The sequence below is a fragment of the Bos taurus genome, chromosome 3 (genome assembly GCF_002263795.3).
Source record: "Bos taurus isolate L1 Dominette 01449 registration number 42190680 breed Hereford chromosome 3, ARS-UCD2.0, whole genome shotgun sequence".
NCBI classification, from domain to species: domain Eukaryota; kingdom Metazoa; phylum Chordata; class Mammalia; order Artiodactyla; family Bovidae; genus Bos; species Bos taurus.
The window spans coordinates 26708370-26725816 of NC_037330.1; the positions used below are offsets into that span (position 1 = coordinate 26708370).

The 17447-nt window shown below is 43.5% G+C and overlaps 1 protein-coding gene across 5 annotated transcripts in view; it reads left to right on the top strand.

Annotated features, from left to right (window-relative positions):
- The first annotated feature begins 1045 nt into the window (after positions 1–1045).
- CD58 (CD58 molecule) overlaps positions 1046–17447 on the top strand; it is a 63754-nt gene continuing 47352 nt past the window's right edge. For all 5 annotated transcript variants that reach the window (XM_010803137.3, XM_005204064.5, XM_059885024.1 and 2 more), the window contains exon 1: positions 1046–1364. In XM_010803137.3, coding sequence (XP_010801439.2) covers positions 1061–1364 — 304 coding nt within the window. In that variant the 5' untranslated portion in view covers positions 1046–1060. The remainder of the gene's footprint in view (positions 1365–17447) is intronic.

The window sequence follows — 17447 nt, forward strand, 5'->3', positions numbered from 1 at the left end:
GTTAGGACAACAGAGGATCCAGTTCATGAGTCCAGTTCACGGGAGGAGTTTCCTGCTCACATGGTAAGGAAGAGTTCCCTGAGCCAAAGTGCTGAGCAGAGGTCATTCTGGTGCTTCTATCTGAAAGAAAGGGAGCTGTCATGGAGGCCCATGCCAGGAGCTGGTTCTGGGAATACAGTAGTAACTAAGTCTGGGAGCAGGTGGATTTGAGGCGAGGACTAGCTAGTAAGATGGAGCGTGCACGAGCCCACTGCAGCTTGAGGGACAGAGATTTGGGGAGGCCAAACACTGAGGGAGTGAACAGCTCTGACTCCTCAGCCTGATGGTTAGGAGGAAGAGTGAAACAGAGCAAATGGAGAAGGGAGAAACCCGAGGCTGGAAATCCCAGCTCCGCGTAGGGGAGTGCTGGGGTGGGAGTCAGTCTTAAGGAAAAGGTGACTGCACTCGAATGAGGAGAGATAGGAACTTAAGAGGGGTGGGGAGGTTGGGGCTGCACCAGGGAACTCTACACATTCTAGCAGTTGTCTAAGATGTCCCATTTCCTTCCGTTTTAATATTTGAGGAAAGAGTGGTTTCAAAGAGGCTGTTTTATCTAGTCATAAATGGGGAGTGTGTGTGCTACTTGCTCAGGACTCTTTGCGACCTCACGGACTGTAGCCCGCCAGGTTCCTCTGTCCATAGGATTCTCCAGGCAAGAATATTGGAGGGGGTTGCCGTTCCTTTCTCCAGGGAAATCTTCCCGATCCAGGGATCGAACTTGGGTCTCCTGCATTGTGGGCAAGTTCTTCACCGTCTTAACCGGCAGGTAAAACTTCTGCGCTGCTGCAGCTGCTGGAAAGCGCTTCAGAACGTCCGTGTCCCACCAGAGTTCTCCTGTCACTTCCCGCCCAGTGGGGCGCAGCTTTCGGGAGCGACAGTCCAATACCCCCAGCTGCGGGGGCGCCTCCATCGCGTTCCAAATGCCAAGGAAAAGTGCGGGAGGAACGAGGATAAACCTGGTTGTAAAAACGCACGCCACTTTTGCTAAAGAGCTCAACAGAGCAAAGCGGGTGGCTGCGGAATGGCAGGAACGACTGGGACCCGAACCGAGTCCGCGAGAAGAGGAAAGGACCGGCGCCCAGACTGCATCCGGTGCCAGCCTGCCGCGAGGCAGGCGGGGCGAGGCGGGGCGAGGCGGGGCGCGAGAGGCGGGGCGGGGCGCGAGAGGCGGGGCGGGGCGCGAGAGGCGGGGCTGGCCCTCCGGCAGACAGAGTTGTGCGGCTGCGAGCCATTAGCAGAAACTGCCCGGACCGCCATGGCCGCAGGGAGCGCCCCTGGGTGGGCCCTGGGGGTCCTTGGAGTGGTCTACCTGTTCCTCAAATTGGGTGAGTGGAGGCTTCCTCCGGGAGCCCACAGGGACCGGTAGCGGGAGGTGTCAGTGGCCCCCGGGCTCCGGGCCCGGTGGACGGGCGCGGCCCAAGGCGGCTGCAAATTCGGGTGGCGAAGGTGGCGGGGGGCACGTGCGAGGCAACTTATCGTGTCATCCACAAATCACCATAGGGTGGTCAGTAAGAAACTTGCTCCTCAGGCTCTGAGGTCTGGGAAAAAGAAACCAGACTCCGGCTCGTTCACCTCCCCTGCGCTCGTTCCGCCCTTTGGGAATCCTTCTTAATTCCCTCGACCCCCGATCCCCAATTATCTTCCACCCCGTGTTCTTCTGGAAGGGGTGCCTTTTCTGCGCGACCCCAGTGACTAAGTTACTACTTCTCGAGACGCCATCGTCCAGAACTTGAGCAGTTGTTTTTTTTTTTTTTACTGCTTCCGCAGCCCGCGAGCTTGTCCGGGGCGGGTCTCCACGGGCAGTGGATCCCGCTGTGTGCGCGCGCGCCGCGGCCAAAGCCAAGTGCAACCGCGCCTGTCCCGCGGCCGCGCCCTGGCTGATGGCGGTGGTTCAGAATCGCCTCGCAGCCGGAAGGAGAGGGCCTCGATTCGGAGTTTCTAAGTAGTGTGGCTGGTGCTGCTTTCCCCTCCCTTCTGAACAGAAAAGGACGAATGTGTGAGTGTCTCGGACTGTGTTTCTCCTTTTTACACTTCTTCAGTTAAATTGTCACGGCAGCCCCATAAGATAGGTATCTTTGTCTCCATTTTTTTACCTCCTCACCCACATCATCAACCTTTTCCCACACAGGCCCCTAATTAAGTCATAGCCAAACACCTGGTGCATAGTAATAGCCCCCTTAACTAGTACTTGGAATCCCCCTGCTGGCCCTTTAGCGCACACACCTGATCAGCCTTTCCTCTCCACTCTGCGTTCAGAGTGTGTTGAGTGCCTGTGGGAGGCACGCGTCTATGCGCTATGGAATACAGCCTGGGTAGGGGTGGTCGTGGTGGGGGTTGACATGTGCTCAAAAGTACCTACAGTGTAAGGCACAGAATTAAATGTTGTAAGAGAGGTAAATATAAAGTGCTGCGGGCGTGCAGAGGGAAGAGAACCACATCTTTGGTGAAATCAAATATCTTTCCTGAAGCAAAAACTTCCTGGAAGGGAGAGTGTTTGAACCTAGCCTCCGAGGACCGGTGGTATCATGCCATGATGTGGGAAAAGATGCCAAGAGGAGGGGATCAAGAAAGAAAGAGGAGATCAAGAAAGAAAGAGGAGGAGAGTGTAGAGGCAGTAGGGAGCCATCAGTGTCACTGGAGTGTGCCGGTGGGATCCTGAGGCCCCATGGGGGACCCTGAAAGTCCCCTTTGGGAGCTGGGATTCTCTCCTGCAGGCAAAAGAGACCTGTTTCTGGGCCTGACAGGAGCAGACCCATCCACTTAGAATAATCTGGCAGCAATGAAGAGAAAAGATTGTAGTTGAGAGGGATTGGAGGCAGAGGGGGCCTGGACAGGTACCATCACAGGCCCCAAAGGCTGTGAGGGTTTCATAGGCCAGAGCTGTCAGCACGAGGAAGAAGCACATACCAAGGTTGAATGGATGAGGTAATTCCTTCAGATGTGCGGGTCTCTCCCTGGTCTCAGAAGGCACCTTTGGCCACCACTGCCTGTTGCTATGCTCTTTTCCACTGAAAACAGTCTACCCATCTAGCCACACCTCTTCTAGGAAGACTCTCTAAACAGTCCCCTCATGGTGGTCTCTCCCACCTAATTCATTTATTTATTCAGAGGTCATTTGGTTCTGCAAGCATAAATATTATCTTCTCTGAATAGGCTTTGTGCTAAGGAAAACTCTATAGCTCTGCAGATAGTGAGCCCTTTGGGTACCAAGCCGGTCTCAGTGGGGAAAGCTGCCTAACAGTGATTAACAGTATTGGATCTCAGACCCTGGCCCTGCCCCTCACGGTTAAACTTCTGTAAGTTGCCTCACTTCTCTGTGACTCTGTATCTTTGTCTTTGAAGAGAGAGCACCACACATGTGAGAGAAAGGATACTAACATCTGCTTCATAGAATGATTGTGAGCTTCAGCCATTCAACACATACTTACTGACTGACAGCTCTGTGTCAGCACAGGGAAGCTTACAATTATTAGAGTGGGGAAGAGACAGTGAAGAAAGAAAGCAGTGAATGTGTAGTTGTTGGGTGGTGGTGAACATTTACTAATACAGAGATTAGTAGTGCAGAGCAAGGGAAATGGAAGTGGTTAATAGTTCTTACTAATTTTCTTAAATTTCGAAAGACGTAAAATCTTTAGAATAGTTGCAAAAACAGTACAGTGAACACTTGGCATGCCTTTCTCCTTGAATCACCAGTTATTAACATTTTATCACATTTGGTTTACTAGAGACAAACACCCACACCTACCCAGTTACTTTTTGTTGTTGTTTTTTGCTAAACCGTTTGAGAATTGCAGCTCTTACAACACCTTAACCCTAAATATTTCAACATAGGTCTTGTAAGAATAATATGTCTCCAGTAAGCCCTGGCACCATTTTCAGCGTCAGGAAGTATAGCATTGATAAAAGACTGTGTTCAGATGGGGTCCAGAAGCCAGTCCTGGATCATACATCAAGTTTGGTACTCATGCCTGTTTGTGCTGTGCTATGCTTAGTCGCCTAGTCCTGTCCGACTCTTTGCGACCCCATGGACTGTAGCCCGCCAGGCTCCTCTGTCCATGGCGACTCACCAGGCAAGAATACTGGAGTGGGTTGCCATGCCCTCCTCCAGGGGATCTTCCTGACCTAGGAATCGAACCAGGGTCTCCTGCATTGCAGGCAGATTCTCTACCAGCTGAACTACCAGGGAAGCCCCATGCTTTTTTAATCCCTTTGAATCTAAAAATATAAACTGTTGCCAACGTTTTTCTTTTTTTAAACTTTATGACATTGCTCTTTTTGAAGGGTCTGGACGAGTTGTTTTATATAAATGTCCCTCAGTGTTGGAGTGCATGCTTAAATTCTGATGTGGACTTTCCTGAGCACAGGTGTGCATCTCATCAGGGTGCAGATGCAGTCCATTTGCTGATTATCGGAGATGTTAATGTTGATTGATTGGTTAAGGTGAGGTCTATCAGATTTCTCTATTGTAGAGGCGAGTAAATATAGGAGATAGGTGGGCTCAGTTCCTAACCACTTCAATAAAGCAAATATCGCAATAAAGCAAGTCATATGAGTTTTTATTTCCTAGTGCATTTAAAAATGACATTTACATTATACTGTAGTCTAAGTGTGCCGTAGCATTGTGTCTAAGAAAATGTACATACCTTAATTTAAAAAATATTTTATTGCTAAAGAATGCTGATTACTATCTGACAATGCAGAGTTGCCACGAAACTTCAGTTTGTGTACAAAGCACAGTGTCTACAAAGTGCAATAAAATGCCGCATAATAAAATGAGCTATGTCTGTAATACGAGATTCATTAAGTAACACTTTGAGATTGTGTGAATATCCTGTTCTCCAACAATCTTTCACCCCGTGTTTTAGCACTCAGTGATAATTCTTCCCCAAGTCTATTATCACTAAATTGTTGCAGACGGAAATTTTCTATCCCTATTTGTCTATATACTTTATTGACAATCTTTAGTAACAAAGAGCTTTTGCACCTCCCTTTTTATTCTATTTTTTAGTACTAGTAAGGACTCATGGGTATCATTTAATATAGCATTCCGGTCATTATCCATTCTGATGCTTGGTGATCCTGAATTTGGTCACTGGGAACCCCTCCAAGCTTCAGTTTTGAGCACTTCCTTCTTTGTTGGCATAGAAGGATGTTCTGGGCTCATTTTGTACCTTTCCTGCCTCAGCCTTGGGCTCATTAGATTCCCTTTTTCGTTTAGTGGGGAATGGTATTTAGAATTTAAGATCTGGGTGCTAGATGTGCTAAGGGTCTCCCAGGTGGCTCAGTGGTACAGAATCCGCCTGCTAATGAGACATAAGAGACACGGGTTTGATCTCTGGGTTGGGAAGACCCCCTGGAGAAGGAAATGGCAACCCACTCTAGTATTCTTGCCTGGGAAACCCCATGGACTAGAGGAGCCTAATGAGCTACAGTCCATGGAGTCGGGAAGACTAAGACACGACTGAGCGATTGAGCACACACACACACTGGGTGTGCTCAAGGCTCCTGAAGTCACAGCTTGCTAGGCCCTGTCAGTTCTCAGAGCTAGGAATAGCTTTCACAAAGTCATGCATTTATCTTGTTACCACAAAGTAATCCAACAATTCAATTCTTCTGTTTCCTCCCTAAGAACTTCCTCCTAAGAATTCTATTCTTAGTAGCATTAGAATATTTGCCTAATCTACATTAAACACAAACTAGTTCCATAATTCCTGTGCCAATACTACTCCCAAGCACAAGTTTTACTAAATATAGTTCAAAACTTTTATTCTTCCACATATTCCACTAAATATGTACAGAACACTGTATTTTCAAGTTACCTGAGTTCTTAATTTTTCTTCTGTGTGGTTATGTTATCAAATGGATACATAGTTACATCAATGTGTTTCTGTCTATTCAATTTTAGGGTTTCCCCCACCTTAATTTAATTTTAAAATATGGAATCTGTTAACATGGTTCAAATAAAAACCAAACACAGCTGGCCTTCCATATTTGCAGGTTCTGCCTCTGTGGATTCAACCAACCACAGATCAAGAATATTCAGGGAAAAAAATTCCATAAAATCTCAAAAAGCGAAACTTGAATTTGCTGTATTCTGACAATTATTTAAATAGCATTTATGTTGTATTTGGATGGCATCACCTACTCAATGCACATGGGTTTGGGTGGATTCCAGGAGTTGGTGATGGACAGGGAGGCCTGGCGAGCTGCGGTTCATGGGGTCGCAAAGAGTTGGACACGACTGAGCGACTGAACTGAACTATGTTGTATTTACAATTATTTAAGTAGCATTTACATTGTATTAGATAGTATAAGTTATCTAGAGATGATTTAAAGTATATGAGAAGATGTGCATAGGTTACTATGCCGTTTTTATGTAAGGGACTTCAGCCTTCTCAGAGTTTGGTATCCACTGGGGTCCTGGAACCGATACCCTGTGGATACTGAGGGATGACCATTTAAAAAATGCTCAGAAATTCTATTCCATCCCTATCTCTCTCCCTACAGTGTATCATTTGTTTGTTTTTGTCTTTCCTGTTTCTTTTTGTGGATACAAACAGATACATATGTTTGTTTCTAACTCTCTCTTTCAAACAATAGGTAACATACTCAATGTACTCTCTTATAGGTTGATTTTGTCACTTAACCACATGTCTGGAAAATCATATTCCATATGATTTCCATAATTCCATATCAGTTCATAGAAATCATCCTCTTGTTTTTTGTTTTTTTTTACAGCTGCATAGTGCTCTGTGGGATGGAGGTATATTTCATTCAGTCATTCTCTGGTAGTTAGTATTTTATATAGTGTAGTCAGGGGAGGTCTCTTTAAAAGGGGAAACAGTTGAGTGTAGACTTAAAAGGAAGTGATGGAACAGGCCAGGTGACTGGGAGAGTAGTATTCCAGACAGACAGGATGGCAGCAAAAACCTTGAAATAGGTTTCAAATATTTAAGGAACTTTGAGGAGACCACTGTGCTGGAGAGTAAATAGGAAATTAAACTGTACAAGTAGTCAGGGCTGGATTCTAGAGATAAAGTTTTGTGGGCCCTTAAAGACTAACTTGTTAAATTCCCAGTGAAGTAGCAAGTCTCAGAGAGTTTTGAATAGGAGTGAAATTGTGATGACTTGAGTGTTTAAATGAATTATTCTGGATCCTGGGTAGAGAATAGTTCTTGCTGATGAAAAAGGAGAAGCAGGAAGACCAGTTAGGAGGCTGTGGGAACAATGACTAGCTGAGGGTGGGTAAGAAATGATGGGGTGGGGTGAGGAATAGGAACTATCAGGGTGTGTTTTGAAGTCTGGGCTGGCAGGATTCAGCAGTGGAGTGCATCAGTGGGGTAACATGTGGACAGGACCTAGGTAGTGCTGGGAAAGTACCAAGCTCAAAAATAGAAACTGTTGTTCAGTTCAGTTCAGTTGCTCAGTCGTGTCCAACTCTTTGGGACCCCATGAATCGCAGCACGCCAGGCCTCCCTGTTAATCACCAACTCCTGGAGTTTACTCAAACCTGTGTCCATGGAGTCGGTGATGCCATCCAGCCATCTCATCCTCTGTCATCCCCTTCTCCTCCTGCCCCCAATCCTTTCCAGCATCAGGGTCTTTTCCAATGAGTCAACTCTTTGCATGAGGTAGCCAGAGTATTGGAGTTTCAGCTTTAGCATCATTCCTTCCAAAGAACACCCAGGACTGATCTCCTTTAGGATGGACTGGTTGGACCTCCTTGCAGTCCAAGGGACTCTCAAAAGTCTTCTCCAATACCACAGTTCAAAAGCATCAATTCTTCGGTGCTCAGCTTTCTTCACAGTCCAACTCTCATATCCATACAGGACCACTGGAAAAACCATTGCCTTGACTAGATGGACCTTTGTTGGCAAAGAAATGTCTCTGCTTTTAAATATGCTATCCGGGTTGGTCATTACTTTCCTTCCAAGGAGTAAGCGTCTTTTAATATGGCTGCAGTCACCATCTGCAGTGATTTTGTTCAGTTCAGTTACTCAGTCATGTCTGACTCTTTGCAACCCCGTGAATTGCAGCACGCCAGGCCTCCCTGTCCATCACCAACTCCTGGAGTTCACTCAAACTCATGTCCATCGAGTTGGTGATGCCATCCAGTCATATACTCTGTTGTCCCCTTCTCCTCTTGCCCCCAATCCCTCTCAACGTCAGTCTTTTCCAATGAGTAAACTCTTTGCATGAGGTAGCCAAAGTACTGGAGTTTCAGCTTTAGCGTCAATCCTTCCAATGAACACCCAGGACTGATCTCCTTCAGAATGGACTGGTTGGATCTCCTTGCAGTCCAAGGGACTCTCAAGAGTCTTCTCCAACACCACAGTTCAAAAACATCAATTCTTTGGCGCTCAGCTTTCTTCACAGTCCAACTCTCACATCCATACATGACCACTGGAAAAACCATAGTCTCGACTAGATGGACCTTTGTTGGCAAAGTAATGTCTCTGCTCTTCAATGTGCTATCTAGGTTGGTCATAACTTTCCTTCCAAGGAGTAAGCGTGTTTTAATATCATGGCTGCAGTCACCATCTGCAGTGTTTTTGGAGCCCCCCAAAATAAAGTCTGACACTGTTTCCACTGTTTCCCCATCTATTTCTCATGAAGTGATGAGACCAGATGCCATGATGTTAGTTTTCTGAATGTTGAGCTTTAAGCCAACTTTTTCCCTCTCCTCTCTCACTTTCATCAAGAGGTTTTTTAGTTCCTCTTCACTTTCTGCCATAAGGGTGGTGTCATCTGCATATCTGAGGTGATTGATATTTCTTCCAGCAATCTTGATTCCAGCTTGTGCTTCTTCCAGCTGAGCGTTTCTCATGATGTATTCTGCATAGAAGTTAAATAAGCAGGGTGACGATATATAGCTTTGACGTACTCCTTTTCCTATTTGGAACCAGTCTGTTGTTCCATGTCCAGTTCTAACTGTTGCTTCCTGACCTGCATATAGGTTTCTCAAGAGGCAGGTCAGGTGGACTGGTATTCCCATTGCTTTCAGAATTTTCCACAGTTTATTGTGATTCACACAGTCAAAGGCTTTGGCATAGTCAATAAAGCAGAAATAGATGTTTTTCTGGAACTCTCTTGCTTTTTCTATGATCCAGTGGATGTTGGCAATTTGATCTCTAGTTCCCCTGCGTTTTCTAAAACCAGCTTGAACATCAGGAAGTTCACAGTTCACGTATTGCTGAAGCCTGGCTTGGAGAATTTTGAGCATTACTTTACTAGCATGTGAGATGAGTACAATTGTGCGGTAGTTTGAGCCTTCTTTGGCATTGCCTTTCTTTGGGATTGGAATGAAAACTGACCTTTTTCAGTCCTGTGGCCACTGCTGAGGTTTCCAAATTTGCTGGCATATTGAGTGCAGCACTTTCACAGCATCATCTTTCAGGATTTGAAATAGCTCAACTGGGATTCCATCTCCTCCACTAGCTTTGTTCGTAGTGATCCTTTCTAAGGCCCACTTGACTTCACATTCCAGGATGTCTGGCTCTAGGTCAGTGATCACACCATGTTGATTATCTTGGTCGTGAAGATCTTTTTTGTACAGTTCTTCTGTGTATTCTTGCCACCTCTTCTTAATATCTTCTGCTTCTGTTAGGTCCATACCATTTCTGTCCTTTATTGAGCCCATCTTTGCATGAAATGTTCCCTTGGTATGTCTAACTTTCTTGAAGAGATAGATCTCTATTCTTTCCCATTCTGTTGTTTTCCTCTATTTCTTTACACTGATCGCTGAGGAAGGCTTTCTTATCTCTCCTTGCTATTCTTTGGAACTCTGTATTCAGATGCTTATATCTTTCCTTTTCTCCTTTGCTTTTCGTTTCTCTTCTTTTCACAGCTATTTGTAAGGCCTCCCCAGACAGTGATTTTGTTAGTTTGCTCTTTTAGCGGAGCTTGCCTTATTCTGCTCTTGTTGACCTAATCTCTCCAACTAGATTTTAGATCCTAGTACACAGGAACCAAGTCATATAATATTTAATAAAATGTCTCTTTCTTTGATTTATTTTAATATTTTTCACAGTACAGATTGTTAAATCTGAACAGTAGATGGTAAAGTATTGGTCAAATGTTTCTCCCTTTTAAATTCTTATGTTATCTCACATTGTTATATGCATGTGTGCCGTCGCTTCAGTCGTGTCCGACTCTTTGCGACCCTATGGATTGTAGCCCACCAGGCTCCTCTGTCTGTGGGATTTTTCAGGTAAGAGTCCTAAAGTGGGCTGCCATGCCTTTCCCCAGGGGATCTTCCTGACCCAGGGCTTGAACCTGTGGCTCCTTTAGCTCCTACATTAGCAAGTGAATTCTTTTACTGCTGAGACACTGGGGAAGCTCATTGTTATGTGAGACTTATTCATACACTTTGTTTGACTTAAGGTTTGGAGAGTCTTTGTGTTTTTATTTAAGAAAGATAATCCAAGTCAAAATAATGTTGTGTATTCCTATTAAAAAAACCCCAACTAGATCCAGTATTACAGTGGGGTGGATATAATAGTTGCCATGAATTAAGCACATGCTTTGTGCCAAGTGTTGTGCTTAAGTTTTAAGTTTTTTTTTCATTTAATTGTTGTACTAGTTTTGTAAGGTAGAGACTGTTAAAGAGGAGAAAAATAGTTGAGTATGTTGAGACCATGTCAAAGTTCACACAGCAGAGAAGCAGTAGAACCTGCTGGCACTTAGCCCATGACTCAGAGTCCATGTATTCCCAACCCAAGAATAGATTACCCTCTTTCCCCCCCTGCACCCCTGGTTACGGGATCTTTCCCCAACCAGGGACTGAATCTGGGTCAAGGCAGTGAAAGCCTAGAATCCTAACTGCTAGGCCACCGGGAAGTCCAGATAAACAGCTTTTTGATGATTGGTATAACCATAGTTGATCTCTTATAACATGTATATATTGCCCAATGTAACGTTGTCAAAGCAGGTAAAATGATATAAAACAGCAAATTACCAATCACATAGATTGTATTCAATATTGTAGATTGTAATCTACAATGCAGAGGTGGAGGAACTTTCTTTGGGCCATGAAATTAAGAATGGGGGTTTATTTATGTATTCATTTATTAATATTTTGCCATAATTATACTGTTTTATACATCCTGAATGCTTTGGCATAAACGCAATAACATAATATTTGTAAATTAACAATATTTTGTTAATATTGAAATTAACAGTAATTTCATAATATCACTTAACTTCTACTCTTATTCAGATTCCTTCAATTGTCACAAGAATGTCTTTTAAAATACCAAGATCTAATCAAATTTCACATTTCTGCATTTGCTGCTGTTTTTTTTATCTTTAACAGGTCTCTTTTAGGAATTTTGAAAACGACTTACAACTACTTTTAAAGAACTGGATCTGGGAGTTTATTTTGTTGCCCTCTTTTTACTATAATTTTAAAAAATTGAATTGTTTACTTGTACACTTCATTACTGTTATTTGTTTTTTCCCTTTTTTAATTGACTTATAATATTACATTAGTTTCAGGTGTAAACGTAGTGGGTCAACATTTTTATACATTACAAAATGATCACATAAGTCTAGTTATCACCTGTCACCATAGAAAGTCATTACAATATTATTGGCCATATTCCCTGTGCTGTATATTACATCTCCATAATTGCTTATTTTATAGCTGGTAGTTTGTACTTCTTAATCTCCCTCACCCATCTCACTCACCCCTCTACCCACCTTGCCTCTGGTAACTACTAGTTTGTTCTCTGTATCTATGAGTCAGTTTCTCTTTTGAATGTTTGTTCTTAGATTTCATATATAAGTAAAATCATATGGTATTGGTCTTTCCCTGTTTTACTAAAGTTACTTAGCACAATACCTGCTATATCTATCCATGTTGTTGTAAAAGCCAAGATTTCATTTCTTATGGGTGAGTAATATTCCATTGTTTGTAAATACCCCATCTTCTTTATTCATTCATCTATCTATAGACACATAGGTTGCTTCCATATCTTGGCTATTGTAAATAATGTTGCAATGAATATTAGTGTGCGTGTTTTTTCTAATAAGTGCTTCTTTCTTCTTTGGGTAATTTACAGAAGTGAAATTGTTGGGTCGTATGGCCGTTTCTATTAATTTTCTGAGGAGCCGCCATACTGTTTTCCGTAGTGGTCGCACCAATTTACCTTCCCACCAACAGTGCGAGTTTTCTTTTCACTGCATTCTTGCAACTCTTGTTATTTGTTGCCCTTTTGCTGTTAGCCATTCTGACAGGTGTGAGGTGGCATCTCATTGTGATTTTGATTTGTGTTTCCCTGATTATTAGTGATGCTGAGCATCTTCCCATAGGCCTGTTGGCCATCTCTGCCTTCTTTGGACAATGTATATTCAGGTCCCCTGCCTATTTTCTAATCAAGTTTTTGTTGTTAATTCCTTCTAGTTTAGTTTTTAAATTTCAGTTATTGTAGTCTTCAGCTTGGTTTGAATCTTTCTATTTTCTAACTCTTTGGTGAAGTTCTCACACTGTTTATTCTTCTCTTGAGTTCATTGAATCACCCTAAAGTCTTTATCAGATAAATGGATTGTTTGTCTCCACTCAGTTCTTCTTTTGGGGTTTGTCTTTTTCCTTTGTTTGTTTCCTGTTTCTGTCTCCTCATCTTGCCTAATTCTCTGGGTTTTTCTATGTAGTGAATAGGCCAGTTATGTTTCCTGGTCTTGGAGAAGCGGCCTTGTGTAGGACATGACCTGTTTTCTTGTGTTTCCATCTCTTTTCCTTGTGCTTGTTGCTCTTCCCAATGCTTCTTGTGCCTGTGCTGCTGAGCTCTTAACCCATCAGCACTCTCTCCTTCCCTTTTGGTAACTAGAACTGTATGTTCTAGGGGCGCCCGCATATGGGCTGCATGTACCCTTCTGTTGCGGCACAGTCAAATTCTGTGGGCAGCTGACTCCATTGACTCCCCTGCCAGGCCCTACCTGGTGTGGAAGCTGCTGGCCTGCTGTGGGGTGAGGCTGGGTCCCAGCGTGACTTACACTTGTGTTTTTAAATTAATACAAGCTTTGAGGGTAGGCCTTGCTTTCTCTCTTTAAAAGCAGAATGTTTGCCTGCGTGCATCAGCCTTTGTTTGCACAAGTTTTCTGTCTTTTGATTTCTTTTCATGTTGTTTACTCTCGAGTACAGAAGGTTTTTTGAAGTTTTTACTGAAGGGCACAGCAGCAGCGCCTTAGATTGTGCAGTTACAGATAAAAGCTTCCATCTCAGGACTGAAGGTGAAACCAGGATACAACCTTTTCCGTTTGCTCAGACAAGTTTGAATATGAAGTGTGACTAAAATAATGATCCCGTCCCCAGAATAGGGCTGGAAGACATTCAAGCAGTTCCTCTTTGGAGGTAGCCTTTGGTACCTGTCCACCGGCCTTAAAGGAGAATGTCTTGTAGTTACTTTATGGGCATGGGATTCTCTGCTTTGGCCTCTTTGTTTTCTTGTTTTCAGTCTCTTTCCCTTGCATTTGTCGGCCTTCTCCTTCTCAGTGCTGCTTGTGCCTGTACTGATGAGCTCTTAGCCCAAGGACTGGGGCTCAAGTGAAGCCAGTGAAAGTGAGGGCACCTCTTGCCCAGAAATACTGTAAGAAATTCATGTCTGCTCTCTGCCTGCAGTTGGAAGCTCTCGGTTCAAAGATCTGTCCTTTGTGACCTTGAACTGTTTTATCAAGCAAGTATCCATCTCAGGAAACCAAGTTATTTTGATAGGCTTGCTCTGAGGAAATGAACCCATTTTGGTTCCTGATGACCTTCACTTTACAAAAATATATATTTATTTATTTGGCCGTGTCAGGCCTTAGTTGGGGCATGCAAGATCTTTGTCCTTTGTTGTGGCCTGTGGGATCTTTAGTTGAGGCGTGTAAACTCTTAATTGCGGCACGTGGGATCCATTTCCCTGACCAGGGATCGAACCCAGGCCCCTTGCATTGGGAGCACAGAGTCTTAGCCACTGGCCCACCAGGGAATGCCCCCCCTAGTGACCTTCATTTTCCCTAATGTTCCCTGAATGTCTGTCAAGATCAGTGTCTGAATTTCCATCAGGCTCTCTGGTCTGTAGTGTCTGAATGTTTTTCCCATGTAACAGTTAAAAAGTAGGAAAAAAAAAAAAAAGTTTAATGTGCACATTCACATTAAAGAAATCCATATTAATAATAAGAAATCCATATTAATAAGAAACTAATAAGGCTGTCATCATAAATTAGTTGTAATAGAATTTCTCAACTATGAGCTGAGTACTTGGAAAAAACTAATAGGGATTATAAAGAAATTTTTAATGAAATAACCAATAGTGTATTGAAATACCTTTAATCAGACTTTGGTGAATAGATTTAAAAAGACTTTCAGAATCTTAAATAGCTCTAGTAAGAACCTTATTCTCCAAAGCATGCTGTAGGTACTATCCAAGACAAGAACAATCAAAGGCAAATGTGATTTTTGAGCATGATATGATGTGGGTGTATTGAAAGAGCAGGCCAGAGTAATGCTGTTAAATAGAAATATAATATGAAACAGGTAAAATTAATCTTCATATATTTTATTTAACCTTATATATCCACAATATTTTCATTTCGACATGTAGTTGATATAAAAAATATTAATGAAAGATTTTACATTTCCCTTTTCATACTTAATCTTCAAAGTCTGGTATGTGTCTTATACTCACAATACATCTCAATTTGCACTAACCACGTGTCATGGGCTCATGAGCCTCGTGTTGCTAGTGGCTGTTGAATTGGACTGCACAGATTGAGAGGGAAACATCCTGGGGAGAGAGGCATTCTCAAGTGCAAGAATAAGGAACAAAAAGAAGAGTATTTTAGCGTGACAGGAGACAGGAAAGCGCAAAAGGAAGTTGGTTTAAAGAACAAACATCTTAATTCTGGATGAACTCATCTAGGAGACGAGAAATAGCTTGACAGCTGAGAGCACATGTGAGGCGAGTTCTGTGGAGTTTCTGGAACTGGGTAGCCTGGGGGTTATGGTCTGCTGGCAGGCAGGGGGCTGCAGTTTAAGTCTGAAATAGATGAAGACAGGGAAGCTGTGGTGGTATAGCTAAGACCAGTAGATTTCTGCCTTTGGAAATCATGCAAACAGAGAAATCACTGACTGGGACTGGATGTAGGTGGAATTGACAAGGAAAGATCTAGGCATCTCACATTGCAGCTAACAGCACGGGCTCTGGAGCTGGCCGCCTGTGTCAGGACACTAGCTCTGTCATGGACCAGCTGGGCGACTGTGGTCAGCTTCTGAACCTCTCTGAGCTCCAGAGAGCATTACCTTTGAATGCTCTTCCCCATATGCTCAAGCTCATTCCTTTACTTTTTCTGGGCCGTGCTCACTTGCCAGCTATAACTACCTCACATATAACAGTAACTTCCCTTCTCATTATTAATCATCCCCCTCCTCATACGCTGCTTCATTTTTCTCGATAGCACTTAATACCACCTAATATACTTTTTCATTTAATGTTTTCCTCCCCTTCCCCACCCCCAAACCCCACCAATAATGTAAATTCCAGGAGGGCAGGATTCTGTCTGATTTGTTCAGTGTTGTATCCTAACTGCTTAGTACAGTACCTGGGACATAGGAGGCATTCAATAAATATTTGGTGAGCGAATCAATGAAGAGTAAGGCCTACCCTGCAGAGTTAAGTTGAGGATTTAATGAACCTATCCATCTACCTATCTATTCACACATCTATCTATGTCTTGGACCAAGTACCTGGCACATAGTGAGCCTTCAGTAAAAGTGCTGATGTTGTTGCTATTGTTAAATATTATTATTGAGACTGAGCTGGTCTAGGGCTCATTTGGATGATCTGTTGTTAATATCTAGGGCTCATTCAGTTTGAATTTATTAAGAGCTAGGTTAGAGAAACAAGCTGCACTAAACTTCCTCGGATGAAGAGACTATGCTCTTCTTTTGATTATCTTTGTATCTCAAACCATGGTGCTGGAGAAGACTCTTGAGAGTCCCTTGGACACCAAGGAGATCAAGCCAGTCAATCCTAAAGGAAACCAATCCCGAATATTCATTGGAAGGACTGATACTGAAGCTGAAGCTCCAGTACTTTGGCCACCAGATGCGAAGAGCCAACTCATTGGAAAAGACCCTGGTGCTGGGAAAGGTTGAGGGCAGGAGGAGAAGGGGGTGACAGAGAAGGAGATGGTTGGATGGCATCACTGACTCAATGGACGTAAGTTTGAGCAAACTCTGGGAGATAGTGAAGAACAGGGAAGCCTGGCATGTGCAGTCCATGGGGTCCCAAAGAGTTGGACACAACTTAGCGACTGAACAACAACAGCATTGTATCCAGTGAGCATATTCCCATGCCAGGACTGGGGCATGGGGCTGATGGATAGAATTTTTGTGGACTTCATAGAGCAGATTATTCAATATCACAGTGACCAAGACATTTGAGGAGGGTGGCCACTCTCTGTACTGTGAGCATGTGTGCTCATGTCTCCAGAGACTTAGCTTCCCCTCCTAGCTCCTGGCTTGAATGAATCTTTAACTGAATTGTCGTTATGATGTCATATACACAGGGGGAAATACCAAGATTTATATGTTTGGGTACTGAAACTTTCAGGGGATTTTTTTTTTCTACTCATCAAATGAATTTTTGTTTCAACTGCTAAAATCTGCAGCCATGTGGAACCTTGAAAAAATTTTAGGAAGAGAAGGAAGTATTTTAAAATCATATTGTTCGTTTCTAAGAAAAAACTCCAGAAAAAAACCTTTCTTCAAAATCCAGAAGACCGTTAGCTTGTGTTTAAATAATGGAAGTGAAAAAACTGCATGTCCTCAAACCTCAGACAAGGTGTTAACATTGATTAAGGGCTGATGTCCTGAGTGGGTATGCTTATCTGGTGCAGTGCCCTGAAGCCCACAACATGTGGTAGGTGAAACCTAGCTAGACTTGAAGGGGATGGGGAGTGGGGAGCTGACAGACCCTCCAGTCTGGCTGTGGTGCTGGAGGCAGACAGTGAGGAGGAAAGAGGTCTCTTCTGACTGCGTCTGAGGGGTCCCAGGCCATTTATTCTGCAGCTTCAGTTAAGCATCTCCACCTCTCCTTGCTGAGTCTTGGTTCCTCAGCCAGTTTCCACAATGATATCAGTTCAGTTGTTCCATCGTGTCCGACTCTTTGTAACCCCATGGACTGCAACACACCAGGCTTCCCTGTCCATCACCAACTCCTGGAGCTTGTTCAAACTCATGTCCATTGAGTTGGTGATGCCATCCAACCATCTCATCCTCTGTCGTCCCCCTCTCCCCCCACCTTCAATCCTTCCCAGCATCAGGGTCTTGCAAAAAGCTCAGGATTTGGGGTGACTATTAAATTTTGTGATTCTGTCAGGAAGCCCTACATTTTGTATTACATTAAAGTTATATTTAAATCAGTTTA